The 16,686-nt window shown below is 40.0% G+C and overlaps 1 protein-coding gene across 1 annotated transcript in view; it reads left to right on the top strand.

Moving 5' to 3' along the window:
• Positions 1–16,686, top strand: part of cadps2 (Ca++-dependent secretion activator 2) — a 133,961-nt gene that overhangs the window by 87,186 nt on the left and 30,089 nt on the right. The window contains exons 15-20 of the mRNA XM_044036339.1: positions 2,300–2,363; positions 4,447–4,570; positions 4,857–4,957; positions 7,691–7,699; positions 12,190–12,346; positions 16,282–16,423. Of these exons, the coding sequence (XP_043892274.1) occupies positions 2,300–2,363; positions 4,447–4,570; positions 4,857–4,957; positions 7,691–7,699; positions 12,190–12,346; positions 16,282–16,423 (597 nt within the window). The remainder of the gene's footprint in view (positions 1–2,299; positions 2,364–4,446; positions 4,571–4,856; positions 4,958–7,690; positions 7,700–12,189; positions 12,347–16,281; positions 16,424–16,686) is intronic.

Raw genomic sequence — 16,686 nt, 5'->3', positions numbered from 1 at the left:
TCTAAAGGAAACATATTGTCTCTAATTCGCCTAATTGAATGTTTCACAGACAGTTTTGGGTTTGAGTTGTTCCCGTATGAATGAATTTGCAACATCTCCATATCTATATTATTATTGTTATGGTTTAGCGCTGGTAAACATGATCCAGAATCGCCTCGTCAACTGATGCAGTTTATGCAAACACCTAAACCTACGTGCCATTGTACGATATTGCTGTATCTCACGTGAGACTGAGCACATGGCACCCTCTAGTGGACTGAAACGTCAATTAATAATTATTTTTTGTTTGCTTTATGCTAAGCCACAAATAGTTTAATGTTTATTTGTAACATCAGTTAAAAAATGGTATGCTGCACTTAAGAGGCAGCATCTCATAGTGTGATGATAATTAATAATAATACGTTAATGTTATAAAAGCTGAAATGAGTATAACGTAGGATAATTTTTAACGTCACACTCAGATCCTTTTGCTTTTAAAGACGAGGAAATCCAGGAGAGTGGTAAAAGCAGAAGGATCACATTCAGGATATCATTTTTCCATGTTAACATACTCGTTATCAACATTATGGTCATGTGTCAGGGATTGCGTTTATTAATGGAAAAATAAGTAAGTAAGTGATGTTTAATTGAGCGAAAGCACAAGATCCTTATTATTCTTACTCTTGTCTTGTTTCAACCTAAACTGTTAACACATCATGAAATTCACTAAATGCTACTGCAATAAAAAAAAAAAAAAAAAATGCCACTATGCTCCTTTAACTCTATTATAAAGACGTGAGGCAGTCTGGGTATTTTTTAGCACCATCAGCGGCGCATAATAGATACGGGACATGTGTTGACGGCGGCTGATGAGACCTCCCTGCATCTGCGTGCTGCTATTCAGCACGGCCGCTGTCGCCTGCTTGTGAACACATTGTGAGCGTGGTGTGAAAGCAACAGCCCCCAGACCTTGAGCAACACTTGTCTGAATGGACCTGTGCCATTAACTGTCCTGAAGCCCGGCTCTTGAAACCCTTCTCGCCTGAGAGGGGCCCTCCATCTGGCCCAGAGAGCAGAGGAGGGGCCGTTCCGGGGGCCAGGAGATTGGAGCAGAGGGGGTCGATCAGCGGGAGTCATTATAACTCGCCTCAACAAGAGGCTAATGCTGGTAAACAAGAGCTGGGACATTACTGGGATTATGCTAATGTAACCAAGGACAAGACAAGGATTACCAGAGTTTGTGTTTGGATTAAAGCCCAAGCTCAGGCACTCAGGATTCATGTAGGGTTATGAATTTTAACCATTCAACGTGGTCTTCGTTTACATGAAGTATAATCTTTCACCGACCTGATTCAAAGATGCTTTTGCTAATAATGTATGCGCACATTTTACAGTAGAAATGAGCACAAAGTATTTTTAAGCCTGTGGACTTTAAACAGAGCGACTCTGAATAGGCTGTGCAAATAGTTTTTTTTTTTTTCTTTGTTTCTTATCATAAATGTGCATTATGCAGCCACATATAAATTTACTCTGTCAAAGTCTCTAGAATACAATATATTCCATTCATTAAAGACTCTTCAAGCCCATTTACAATTGTCTTCTCCATAGTAGATTCTATTTTTCATTTAAGTGATTATGAACTTTACAAAGAACGGTTACATACTTTATGAATTTGAATGACTAAAATCTCAGAGGAGGTTGTGTGTTGTGTGGTTTTGGGCAAGTCTGTCGGTCTGTGTTTCTCTGTGAACAGCATAAACCAACCAAAAGTGAAGGACAGATTTTGATTACATTTTCATGGGATATAGTTTATGGCCAAATGAAGAAATTATTACATTTTGGTGGTAGTAAGGATTCTGGATTTTTTTTTTCTCAAAATATTTACTCTTGTAAGATAGGTTAGTGGATTGACAGTGTGTGAAAGTGAGCGGCCTTGGCAGAGGTTTGCACTCCTAGTGCTTTTTCTAGTTAGTTATACTGTATATCTATGAAGGAACAGAACACCTGCCTGTAGGTTTTTGTCCAATAAATGGCTGACCTGTGTGACCACGTGTCTTTGTTTATTAAGTACTTTTTTCTCGTCAATTAGCAACGTGAAACCTCTCTGAACTGCCTCATCTGAGCTCAGATGGAGTTGAGGTGAGAAAAGCTTCCTTCATCAGTGTAATTAGATGAAAAAGGAGGCAGCCATCTGCTGACGCTAACCAATGTCTTTCTGATGCCTCTTCCATCTTCCTTTTCTTCTTTTTTTTTTTCTCCACACTCTTGTCCTTGAGAGATCTTTCTTAATGTGATGCACGCCCACGTTTTGCATCTGCAGGTACTGCTTTCCGTTTGGACGACCAGATGGGGCCCTGAAGGCAACGCTCTCCCTGCAGGAACGGGTACAAAAACACATTTAAATACTTTCTTTTGATATTTTTATTCCACGTTAGTAAATGTTATTAGTGAAGAGCAGAAAAGTTCAGGGCCAGTGTCTTGGAGTTGTTGAAGGGCCACTTGTCAATCATGCTGTCAATCATGCTGTCAAATACGGGATAAAAAATGTTCTTGTCTGTGAAAAGACTTGAGAGTGATTTATAAAGGTCCCTACTTTTAGTCACAGCAAACCCAACGAGATATTACGATGACACACTCTAACAGTCATTTATATTTATAACACAAGCAGCAAACTACGTTGTATCTGACAAGTCATTTTTCAGCTATTTGAGACTTCTGAGACATGGGAGAAATCATTTTCTCTAGTACTGTAATATACGGCCAATCTTAAATACATGTGAATGATTTGAGTTGAACCTGGGATTTCAAATTAGTTTCTGAAGCACTTCTATATTTGAAATCCCATTCATGCCCTGAAAGCCACATAAAATCAGTTTGTAAAAGAAAATGAATGAAAGCCAGAGACTGAAATGTCCTCTCAACCAACCAAAATACATGGTTCCACTAGGGGCCGTGACTTCCTGTGTTGTAGGGAGCATAACTGTGATTGGAGGGCGACGGGAGTTGGTGGGATGTGTCCGTTGTAATAAATGTATGAAAGTATTTTTGAACAGGTGCTAGCTTTCCCACACTTTAACATACATTTCTTGTACCTAAATTCGGGAGCAACAAGGCTCAGATGGCAGAATGGACAACTGGTTTGATCTCCTGCTGTGTCATTGAACTCGACAGCACTCGTGATGCTGTGAGTGTGTGTGGGTGAACGAGACATACTGTGCACTGAAGGGTCGCCAGCGTAGATAAGCACGACTAAACTTGCACGTTGTCCCACAGAAATAAAGTCCTTTAATAGGTGAAGACATGTCTGAATACTCGCTTGTAGATGTCTGCAGATACAAAAAAATGTATAGATATTTTACCCCTGGGCGTCACACAGGCAATTTATGTGAGCTAAAAAGTGTTTTTGTATAATCTCAGTTATCCTGTCCCCTGTAAACGCCATGGCCCTGACACACAGGTAGACTGTTTTTCTGACATAAACGGGACAGAGGAGAAACTGATGAATATCCAGAAACTGTTCAAAATGATACCACTGTGGAAAATGAATTCAGTTATTACTGCTCACAAATAGATTTTGTGAATACCTGCTTCACTGAGACTCCCTGAAACGTGCACCTACATCCACACCAAAAATAATGAATAAATACAACATATCTTTTATCATAAATGCTGTAATTATTAAATACCTTTGTGGTAACCGAGGCATTCTCAGGGGTAATTAGTTAAACAGAGGATAGACTACATTTACACACATCCAGATTCTTGTGCTTCAACTGAGAAGATGATGAGAGTGAATTTTCCATAAATAAATGTCTTGTTGTCTTCTTATATTTTGACATTTTGAGCTTCATTTCATTCCAACTTCTGGAATTGCGCTGTCCTGTTGGATCTCCACACTGGAGCCAGCGTTGGAGAGAAGCACGCACAGAAAGAGCTTCTAGATGTGACGATAACTGTACGAATGTACAAATCCAATTTCATAACCCCTCTTACAGTGTCTAACCCTGCTAATCATTCACTAACCTTGCAGACGACAGTGAAAACCCACTCCAACAGTGCCTACTCACTCTTTTTTCTGCCAGCCCACAGTGCACAGAGGAGCATTCGACATTCACAGCAGTGATGACAACACTGTCCAACAAATACAACTTTTTTTTTGCACGCATACGCTTACAGGGACAAGTGCCTCGATTTAGTGAACTTCCTCTTCTTTTCTCTTCTCTTAGCGTTTGCCGTGACTTTCCAGTCACTTCCGATCAATTTATCTGACTATTCACTGTCAAGTATGGCTGTTACCTGAAGCTCACAAATGCTGCGCTGAATTGCGGGTTGATTGTGATTTATAGAGGGAGACGTAGGCGTAGGACATGTGTGCGCGTATAAGGTTTTATCAATGAGAATATTTCTGTGACGTTTTCAGCCGCACCTATACACAGTTTTAGAATTGAGCTGTGCTCATCGTTGCAGGTTTTGATGAAGGACATCACCACACCAGTCCCTCCAGAGGAAATGAAGAAACTCGTGCAGAGGTGCCTGGAAAATGCAGCTCGGATCAACTACAGTCAGCTGATTGAATATGCCCAGATCAAGGGTGAGAGAAGTCTATTGTAAGAAAGAAAAATGTTATTCTAGTTCTCATTTCCATCCTCCTTGGCTGATTTTACATCATTAATGTCCCACTCACTATTTACTGTTGCTATCGCTGTCAGAACATAGAGCTACAGTACGTGTCACACAAATCTCACCAATAGCAACTTAAAAACATCTTAATGGCCCATCCTCTGAGGAGCAGTGATATCATCAGCCAACTTCACTGTACAATGTGTAAAAAACTAACCATCAGTGTGTTCAATTCCATCCTGCATCTGAACCTTCAGTGGATGCTCAGGCAGCTCCAGAGAAAAGACTGGAGGACATGATGAGACTGGGGGAGCTCTGCATTGAAGTCCTGCAGCAAAATGATGAGCATCACTCTGAGGTATTTTGTTGTTTTTTCATCTTGCCGTTTGTTCCACGTCCTCAGGACTTAGTATTTTCAACGCAAACCCTGAAAGTTCCACACTGAGAGACTGTGTGCAAATTCAACCTTAAGGATTAACATGCATAACAAGTGACATAATGTTAACAATTTCACAAAAAATGGTTTCCAATTATTTCCAATTATTTTCCACGTACTGTAGTTGTGACTGCCGTCATTCCAATAAACTATACAAGTTGTAACCTGTGGGAATAAAGAATGTGGTTATTCCAAGTATTTGTTTTTTGATGAACATATGAATCACTGATTCTCCAAAGGGTTTCGGAAATACAAAAATGTAACACCAGCTGTCCATGTTCATCGCATTCATTACAGCAGACTAACTAGATTTAAGTCAGCATTGTAACTGCTCCACACATTAATGTTTTCTTTAGCAAGAGGTTTAATTCCAGTGTGTTTTATTCATCAACCTCCCATACTAATATATTCAAACGGAGACTTTCATTTCATTGGCACTAATAATTTTACTCTGAAATTCTTTTTTTCCCTCTTAATCTTGCCTCTGTTGTCACTTTTGTTTTCGCCTGACAGACGCCACGAGTCACCTGATCATTTCATTAACATTCTTGATCACTTTTTCGCGGCACTGTCCATTTTCTTTCTTTTGCCTCCGTTGGCAGTGCTCATGCTATAAAGTGGCAGATAACAAGGCAAGTGGCGGTGGCGCATTAATGGCTGCGGTGGGAAGCACGATGAAAACAACGCCCACGGCCCATATGCACGCAGTGGTTCCACGCCACAGTGTAAAACTGATCAATCATAGGTGTTGATGCGTGGCGGTTTGACTGGCCCTAAGTGACAGTGTGGCATTCAGGCATCTGTTTCTGAGCTATTAATAACACGCTGTGCTCTGCCGCTGCCATAGCGACTGGTGGAACTCTGCTCCGAGCTTCAGATGTCATGTTAACTACAAATTAGAAGCTTCTTCTTTTCTTTTTTTTGTCAGAGCACCGCTATAAGCTGTCGAAGCATAAATTTAGAGATTAATCATAATTGTTTACTCGCTCACTTTCGGCACCAGTCACATGCTAGCTGTGTTTCTGGTAGTTGTTGTTTTTTTTCATCCGTCATTATGAAAATGTTTTTTCAAGCAGCTCATGAACACATTCGGTTTTTTTTTTCAATTTAAGACTGAAAAAAAACATACACTTTTCAAGCCATGTACAAAAATGCTTTTTGTGTCTGATGCAGTTTAATTAATTTAAAATGAAATGGTGCTTCTGCTCCCTGCCCCTTACTAAACTCAGTCTTTTATAAAGTACTTAAAGGGATACTTGAGTAAAAGTATCTTACCAGAAAAAAGACTTTGGTAGAAGTTGAAGTCACTTTTTATAATATTACTTAAGTAAAAGTCTTAAAGTATATGACATTTACTGTACTTAGGTATCAAAAGTCATTTTCTGATTTAAAATGTACTTGTGAATAAGTGAATAGCAAAACTGTAGTCTAAAGCAGCTCATCAGGACTAGAAAAGCTCTATTTAAATACAGACCATTATCAACTCTTCTTCTTCTGATTTTATTTGGTAGTAATGAGGTAATGTAGTGTAGTAAAAGTAGCTAGAAATACAAATAACAAAGTAAAGTACAGATACGTGAATGTTATACTTAAGTACAGTACAACACTGACTAAACTTCTTAGATAAGATAAGATAAATATAGGATAAAAATCCTGCATTGACACCTGTTTTTCTTAAGTCATTCCTTCATCATTCCAGCAGTTGTGCTTCAAACCTCTGCTGTTTGTTTACAGACCTGATTTCCCTTAAATTGTCCAGTTGGTGCACAAATAAAGTAGTTTTGAATTGACTACAGCACAATTTATTATTGATTACTTGATCTGATGTGCACCTCCTTAGACTTTTAACTGTAAGCCACGGCAGCTCAGGCTGCAACAGTTGGGAGTGATCTGAGTATGTGTCTTCCATGTTTTTTGTGTGGCTGGACAAACAAAACAAAACTCCCCCTCCTTACAGTCATCTGCCTCGACCGGTTGGGGTGAAAGGACAGACGAAGGCAAGGTAGAGACATAAGAGCGGGACCAGGAGCAGATATTATAACAGTTGTGAATCAGTTATGAATCAGTTATGACATGTTTATAGAACTACAGTGTCATTTATACAAGCAGCAGCAGAGATTGTTGAAGAAAAATCTCTGGATCCTGCAGCCCAGGGGTCATTCGCAAGATGAGGGCAGAGAGAGAGGACAGGAAGGAAAGTCATAAACTAGGGAGAGAAAACACAGTTAAGGACATTTATTAAAGTCCTATTAAGCCTGCATTTCAGGACCAAAGTGATATCTCGAGATAATAAGGTAAATCCAGTTCTTAAAGTGCTTTGTACGTGAAAAGGAGGATTTTAAAATTGACTTCTAAACTGTACAGGGACTGTAAATATCCATCAATAAAAAATATCCACCTTCACCTGTTTCACCCGTCGCATCAATCTCTCCACAATGTGGATATAAATTAGGATTAGATTAGAAAGATCAAAGCTCTTTTTTGAATGGAGTTATGTTGAAAGACATCGTGGTGCACATTTATCTTAATGTAAGAGTACGGGGGAAAAATCACAAACTAAATTTTAAAAACAAAATCATTTTCAATGTGAAATTATTCACCTGACTCTTTCTTCTTGTTTTTTTTTTGTTTTTTTTATTATTCCACCATGGAAAGGGAAGAGAGGTAAGTTTTCTGTGTGAACGTTTCATCCTCTGCTCGTTGTGCTTTTGTTGTGTAAATCCAATATACCAAGACCTCACATCACTGCTGATGTTAGGTACACAGTTCTGCATAGTACCTGGTATTTGTTATCACTATCCAACAATACAGTATATATATTTTTAGTACTTTTCCTATGGGCATATTTAAGGAAAGATAACTTTCAAATATTACACTCACTTATGCAGTTTCTTACCCTCTTTGGTGCTGGCTGCAAGTGTGCCGCTAATGTTAGCTCTGGCCACTGCGATAAATGTGGTACACTACTCGGATACTAGATTCAGTGTTCACTGTTTGACAAGGTGTCTGATAGTGATGCACGACATTGGACCTTTTGCCAATAATCAATACCAATATATACTTCTTTTCTTTTGCCCAACTGCAGAGGTGCTTTTCCACTACATGGAACTGGCACGGCGTGATGTGGCACCTTTTTTTTTGCTTTTCCATTAGCAATAGTACCTGGTACCTGGTCATTTTTTAGTAACTGCTCTGGCGAGGTTCCAAGCGTGCTGAACTGATACTATACGTGACGTCGTCAGACTGCCGTCCACTAATTGGTCACGTGTTGTGCCATCACGGGAAGAGGCACGAGCACGATGTCCGACACGAGAATCAAGCCGAACAATGCCAAAGTGTAGCTCAGTTAAACAGACTTAAAAATCCTGGAAATGTGGGTTCATCTCCAACATTTAGCTCAGGAATGTCTAAAATCTCAATATTTAACAGGGGAGTCTGTTGTATTTAGCGACAGCCCTGCTGAAATCCTGCGCTCGCGAGTGATCAGCATTTTGCAATGCAAATTTTACAAAAAATAAACGTACTTTGTAGCGTGATGCACACTTATTCAGTAATATGAAATCACTTGCGACACATTTATCGCAGTGTGTGAGTATGAGGTCACTTGTGTAGTCTCTCTGGTGATGCCATTGTGCTCTGTTATCGATTGATTTAATGTGAATCATTGCCTGATTGTATGGACTTAACCCTTTCAGTACCCTCAAAAATAGAGTTGCCAAACATATTTCAGTGGCTGCTGTCGTGTGTGAATGAATGTGTTTTTTGTGGTAAATTGATCATCAGGCGTCCTCCACATTGTTCAGAAAAAAAGCATTATAGTGGAGTTTTGTGGCGCAAGGAGCAAGATTGTGTTCTGTGAAGGTCTTACTCCAATAGATACAAGAAATATTAATAAAGAGCGCACTGTTTGTATATTGTGCTTTGCAGACTTAATACTGAGCGTTATTAGACTCGGCTGTGGAAAAAAACAAAACAAATAAGTGATAAAAGGGAGGCCTCTGTGACGCTACACATCAACACATTGTCTCCAGCCTGAATATGGTGTAAATAACCCCTCTGCTCTTATTAATTGCAGTTTGGTCTAATTATTTTCATGCTTGCTGTTCGAGCCTAAGTTCACTGCAGGAGTAAATAATGAAGGCGAAGAAGAAATGGAAGAAAAAAACCATTTGAGCAGAAATATGTGTATATGCCGGTCGAGATCCTTTAGATCCTAGAGATTTTTACGTGACTCCGTCTCTTGGAAGTTTTTTGTGTGTAAATTGTTTTTCACTTGCACTTAGACACACTTATATCGTATTGGTGGCTATATGGTTTAGGATTTTGGGCTGTCCCAGACAAAATAAAATGTCTTTGGTCCTTGGTAGCTCCACGTGTCAGATTCTCATATAATATTTTAACGGTGTCAGGGAAATGTGCCAATCTCAGCTGACATGGGGAGATAGAGACAAACAAACATCCAGTCTCACACTCACAGTCAATTTATACTCTCCGATTTACCCAATCCCCATATTGCATGTTTTTGGACTGTGTGCGTAATGGTGATTTTGTGTATATAGAAAGTGTTTAAATCTTGAACTAAAAGTTCAACAAAAATGTTGGGTTTAGATTTTTTGGGCCGTACAAAGTCTGATCGAGGGCTGTGATTGGCCCACGGGCCGGACTTTGAACATGCCTGTTGTTGACCAACACGACCATAGGTGCTCAGACCAGTGGAAGTGGATATTTGTGTGCTGGACAGGAGCATGACAGCTGTGTCACACTCGTGTTGTGTTTGGTGCCACTTTGTGCCGGCGTTAAATATGACCTATTTTGGTCTGCAGTCACTGTGGTAAGAATGTTCACATGAAAATGAACATGTGAGCTTCACAACGCTGCTGCAGTGTGTTTTAAACATGAATATCATGGATGCAAGATAAAGAAGTTATTGTCTCTCTCAGTTTACTGTGGAGCTTGGCTGATTGTCAGCCCCATGTCCCCGTCCAACACTTGAGATGAACCAGATTACAGACTGATCACCTCTCCAGTGCTCTGGAGGTAACTGCTCCAAATACTCTTGGCTTTGAAAATTCCCTTTTGTTATCTCCGCTCAACAACTTTTCCCCACTACGACACACTCGCTTCTTAGTGTGGGAATTGTTGAATTTGTCACATTTTGTGACAGGTAATTTCTTTAGGGGAGGATGCAGAAGAACAGATGTCCTTGGTGGTACAATCAGTACATCAGCCCCCGAACATGCTGACACAAAAAAACACATTTTAATTGTATTTTCATTTTTTCTGTCTTCAACGGTCCTTTCACGTCTTCCCTGCTTTGTTTTTTTTTCTTTTCCTGATTATTTCCTCTTTTTTAACAAGATTATTCCTTACTTTTATGTTTTTTTCCTTACTTGCTTTTTTCCCCTTTCTTTTGTTTCTCCTTCACTTATTCTTGGGTGTATACAATATTTATTTCCTTCTCTTTCCCATTTAATTTTCTTGTCTTTTATCATTCTTGCCCTTGCGTGTATTTTCTTCATCATCTTCATCTAATTGGCCGATAGACTTGAACTAAAGCTTATACAGAATGGAAAAATAACTTATTTTGTCAACAGCATGCACAGGGTATGCATCATTCCTCTGATGCTTCTCTATTTCTTTTTGTTTCATTTGATTGTTTTGTCAATACTCCCTACCCTCTTCCAACTTCCAAACACATCTGCTGTTTGTCATTATCTCTCCTCGTCGCTTCCTCTGCTGCTGTTTGTATCTTTTATCTTTCATTTTTGTTTTGGTAATGGACTGATTTGACTGACCTTTCTGTACCGACAGCGGTTATTAAAATGGAAGGAGATGGTTTATTGACATTTGTTTGTCAGAAACAAGAAATCGAAAAGGCATGTTTGAATGGACCGACGAGTCGTTCCTGCGAGGCCTTGAGTAGGAATTTTTATTCCCCTCTTGCATCTCTGCCTGCGTTGTACACAAACATCGACCTGAGTGCATCAGTGGGTTTCAACGCTGGTTGCACTTTTCTCTCAGAGGTCCTTTAGTCATGAATAGCAGTGGTCACCTGAGCAGGCTGACCTCTGTCTACTGAAGAGCAGCACAGGCTGAATGCTCTTTAGACTGAAGATATCAACCAAGAGTGAATCAGCAGGTACTTTCACATCAGCACCTCTTCATCTAAATTACTCAGCACACACTTTCCTTGTCATGGGGAGAGTCAATGAGCTGCTCTGCAACATTAAATGAAAACATTGCATTGACTCCTATTTATTTTGATTTGTGCAATAGATCAGGGGTCAGTAAGACCTTTGTGATATACTAAAAACACAGCGGGTTCACACTAATGTAAGGTGTCTTTTAAAAAGTGTTTTTATATTTTAACCCTTCTAAGCAGGTAAGTGGAAGAAGTACACAATGCAAAAAGTATATTCTACTGTTTAAAATAAACCTGGTTCTTTACAATCATATTTTAATCGCGATGTCAAAATATGTGCTCGGAAAGCAAGTGTTCCCTGAACAGCTCCCTGACTACGTTCCAATCACAGCCGCTGCTGTTTCCTTCGCCATGCAGCCCTAATGAATGAATGACAAATAACATTCCGTTGAAAGACAGATATACAACACGTAACTTACCAATGTACTGTAGAAACACATGTTAGCAGATGTGTATATGTGTGTGGGATAGGGGAGGGGAAGAGAAGAGTAAGGCAGCACCATTCCCTCTGATATCACAAATCAATTTAATAAAACCAAAGTTCAGGCCTCAGACCACAACTTCACAATCACAAAGGTATTTCTGAATTGACTCTGGTGTCATTTCTCCCTGACCTGGAGAAAAAAATTACGATAACAAACGTGCAATTTAGGGTGGAAGCTGTATTTCTCAGTGAATAAATAAATAAAAATAAAATAAAAATTGCCTAATTTATCATTTAGAGCCACATAGGAGTCATAGTCCCACAGCCACGAGAAGACATTCAACAACGTGTTTTTGAAAATGGCATGTTTTTGTGAGATGACTTATTGATGCTTCATTTTTGCTTGCATGTATATGTATGTATATGTATGTATATATTTATATATGTATATAATAATTGTCAGAGCAACAAAACTTCCTGACAGCTTTTCAATTTGTTCTTCTGTTCTCTGTCATCTTCCCCTCTCAGGCTTTCTTGTGGTGGCCGGAGCTGATGGCCGAACACGCCGAAATGTTTCTGTCACTGTACAGAGCCAACATGGATGCTGCGCTTCAGGTCCAGCCTGTCGACTCATGGGACAGTTTCCCACTTTTTCAGCTTCTCAACAACTTCCTGCGAACTGACTGTGAGTTCACATTTACGCACAGTATATGAATTAAAATGAGGAATATAGTACGCGTGGTTCGAGCAGTGCCATAGCTTTATTTGAGTGATAAAACCGATGTATCAACTCTCCTGCTTTTAAACCTGTTTCAGTCTGTGTGACAATTCACTCGTTTACCTCCTCTCTACTTGTTTTTATTCCTTTTTTTAAAAAACTGTTGTTTTTTTGGTGATCTTGCCTTGTATGACATGGCACATGGTCACGTTGCTACGAGCTCTAATTAAGACTGGTATCGCCAGAGAAAACAAGGCTTGTTAAGAGAGAAGGTTAACGGCACCTTGCGCGCTCAGGCAGAAAGGTAATTAACACGAGGAGTGGAGAAAACCGCTACGGCAGGGACGCCATGGACTGCCCATAGTTTGTCTCCAGCTCCGCCGGTGTACCTGTCAACAGGTAGCATCCCTCTGTTTCACCTCCGCATCTTCACCCTGCTCTTATTTTTTTATTTATTTTTTCGGCCAACGGGAAACTAAGTTCTTCAGCAGTTAATTGCAAACACAGTTTTTGTGTGTGTTTGTCCGCACAGAAATGTGTTTCACTTCTGCAGAGTTACTTTGTCAGTTGTTTGTTTTTGTTTGTTACCAAACCTGGTAGAAGGATTTATGGCCATCTGTGACTCATCACTTTGATTAATCCTTGTATTTTTCATGTCAATTATTTTTTAAGTGCTTTGTGATTGAATGAATCACTCGCACCTACCAAGCAAGGAAGAAAGGAGGGTTTGTTTGGTGCTTTTCTGTGTCTCAAGGTCCTAATGTTGTGCGGTGATAAAAAGCTATAGTGAAGATGTAGTATCCGCGTGTGACAGATATCAACGCTGCACAGATTTATTTCGTATTGTTGTCGTATTTTGTTGCCTGACGAAACTACATCTTCCTGTGTGAAGATTTCATTTGACTGATGGAAAATAATCTCAGCTCATTGCTTCCTCGCTTCAAGCCCTCTGTCAGCGACGAGGCTTTGTCTTGGCGCCAGCAGAGATTTGGCGAGACGCAAGGCGTTATTTAACATGGCTGATGCCAAAGTACCTCGAATACAGTAACAGACAGGCAGGCAGACAGAATGACAGCCCAAGGGCAGTGTTGGAAACAAAAAACCCTGTTTCATTATGTGAAGAAGCCACAAATCTTTGTTTCTGTGGCTCGTATCTTTTATCATTTTTTTTCTAATTACCATCCTCTGTTAATGCTGTGATTATTCCAAGTGTCACAACATTAGCCGACTTGAATTGGAGTGTAATGAGGCATTTGACAGAATCGAAACACAGAACAAAGAAGATCTTCGTTTTGACGATTTACACAAATGAGGTCTTCCCTCTTTGTTAATTACATCTAAAGTGAGAGGAAAGTGATTTTAATCCAAACTGATACTTCGGTGACAAAAACTAAAAAAAAAAAAAAAAAGTGTTTGGAGGATAACCACAGTGATTCAATCATTTCCTCCTCTTTTTTTTATCCATTTATACAAATCAACAAAAACATCGGGTTCCCTGATCTCAGGTGATGATATGATATTACCCATTTCCTTTAGTAAGTGTATTATATGTCAGTTTTTCCTGTGGATTATTTTAAATGCTCACTTGATTGTCAGCATGTGAAGGCGAGCGGTTGCGAGGGAGATGGGCTTTGCTCTCCAGAGAGCTAAAAAGGCTAGTGTTAATCATGACAGAGTGGAGCGGGAGGAATTAAAACTAATGAAGTCCTGAGAGACCACCCTGCTCGCTTCTCACCAACGCACACTATTTATTTGTCTCTCAGTACTTTGGACTGTTACTGTCACTGAGGATTTGCCTGTTTGTCTGACAGTCTTTATCAAAACTATAAGGGGAAGTGTTGGTGGGCAGACATGAGGAGGGAGATGCTGTACATGCAATCTGGTACAAAGTCTATCTCTGGTGATAATTGTCAGGTTTGATTGAATCTGTGACATATGTGTATATATGTACACATGCATCCATACATGTATGTGTGTATTCACCTTTATGAATAACAAGCAGGATGTGAGCCTACTTCTCTTGATTTTAATATCAGTTCTGCAGATTTTATGGTCTCCTCTTTTTTCATTTCCCCTGACCTCCCACTGACCCCTCCTCTCTCTCTCTCTCCCCCTCTCTCCACTCTCCTACCCCAACCTGTCGAGGCCGGACATTTTTGAGTCTTACTATCAGAGATTTATTCCTGTTAAAAGGGAGGTTTTTTTTCTCTCCACTGTCACCAAGTGCTTGCTCGTTGTATGAACTGGTGAGTCTCTCCATTTGTAATTGTAAGGTCTTGACCTTAGTTTATAAAGCACCTTGAGATAATGTTTGTTAAGAATTTGCACCATACAAACAAAATTGAATTGAACTGAAATACTAGTTTCTGGTCTTCTTCAGTATAGCATGATGGACACGTTGCCCTGATGGTCAGTCTGTGGGCAGCTGGAAAAAAAACATCCACAGTGTGTGTGTGTGTGTGAGTGTGAGAGTGTGAGACACCGCTCTGTCTACGACTTTAAGTCAGCATGAATCATAAAGCCGTCCTGTCCATGAGAGAGGTCAGTATGATAGGCTCCAGCTGAACTAGTGTCTTCATCATATTGATGACCACTGTCATTGTTTGCCGTCAGCTGACCTTAGCGTGTAATAGAAGATAAATTATTGGGGCAAGAAGACTTTGTGATTCACAGTTAATACCATCCAATAGGTGCGTGATTCCAGGTGTAGGTTGATGTAAATGTATTTATATATCGCTTTTCTAGTCTTAATGACCACTCAAAGCTACTTTACACTACAGTTTTGCCATTCACCCATTCACACCCATTCACTCACACGGAGCAATGTGGGGTTAAGTGCCCAAGGATACATCAGACTCGCGGTGCCGGGAATCAAACCCACAACCTTCGTGTTGCCCTGCTTTACCACTGAGCTACCGTCGCCTCTTGTGCAGTTGATGAGCTCCGCCCAACTCCCTTCTCTTCCAAATATAATTATTTCTGGTTTCAAAAAAACAAGATGGTACTCGCTGAAATACTAAACCCCGGGCTGACTGTGTAAACCATAAGCTAAACTATTTCCAGTATTTTTTTTTCATATTAAAAACACTGCATGTTTATCATAGAAGTCACATTTCAACATTCCGAGAACTAGACTTTCTTCTGTGTGCGTGTAGCTTCCTACTGGTTCTGTCCAAAGTTCTGTCCAGACTCCACTTTCAAGCACCTCTACACCTCCCTAATTAACACACTGACATAGTGTTTTTCAAGAGCCATTATGGGATTCTCTGATGACAGATGGTGACAAGACTTGAGGAAGTTACTGCTCTTGGCCAAGAAGTGGTCCTAGCCAGGCTCGCTGTTTTGTTTCCAGTGTAGGTGTTATGCTAAGCTAACTGGCTCCTGGCGTTGGCTGTTTATGTGGTATTAATATTTTCATCACGCTCTCAGTAAGAGAATTTCAAACTGCCAGACTTGTCCTCGTATGACACGAGTGTCCACACTATAGTTTGGCCACATTGAGTTATTTTGCAGCTATCACACTCACCTCTTGTGTTGTGTCAGCCATTAACGTGGGCACCAACTGAGACTCGGCCACAGGAAACAAAGTCTCCAAACAGCGTACATTTGTAGTATAAACAAAGTCCTGATATCCTGTGAAACCCTCAACACAAGCAACTGAATGTGTTTTCGTTTTTTCCAAGTAAACATTGTTGTAGAACACTATTTTAAAACCTCAAATTCAAAAATACAGTGTTTTTTTACTGACGCGATTCAAGTTTGTCTCACAAAACTCACAGGTTTTATGAAGAGGATCAAACCGCCACTTCTGAATAATATTAATAATCCATAGATTAGTTCTGATTAGTTCTGAAGTAACTAAATGTTCTCCCCCTGTCTTTCTTTCGGCTCCTCCCCCACAGCTCACCTTTGTAATGGAACGTTCCATAAACACCTGCAGGACCTGTTCGTCCCCCTAGTGGTGCGCTACATCGACCTGATGGAGTCGTCCATCGCACAGTCCATCCACCGTGGTTTTGAGCAGGAAACCTGGCAGTCTGTCAAGTAAGAGTCCACCATCCCTTTTCCTCGCCGTGTCACTCTCTTCAGACCATGTGATAATAGTGACGATGTCATCATTCACATATTTTCAAATGTGCATTCAAACACAACACTAAGGAAACAGATTTGCCTTTACTTTATTTGGGTGAAGTCAAATTTCCCAGGTTTCTATAGAAGCTGACATTATAATTTACTTCTACTTATAATCTACTTTACTTGAGAGATTGTTTGTGTAAACAAGAAGTGATGTTTTTTTGTAGTATTAT

This window comes from Solea senegalensis, linkage group LG10 (genome assembly GCF_019176455.1).
Source record: "Solea senegalensis isolate Sse05_10M linkage group LG10, IFAPA_SoseM_1, whole genome shotgun sequence".
NCBI lineage: Eukaryota > Metazoa > Chordata > Actinopteri > Pleuronectiformes > Soleidae > Solea > Solea senegalensis.
The sequence above is the reverse complement of the archived record's forward strand: the minus strand, read 5'-3'. Positions and strand labels throughout refer to the sequence as shown.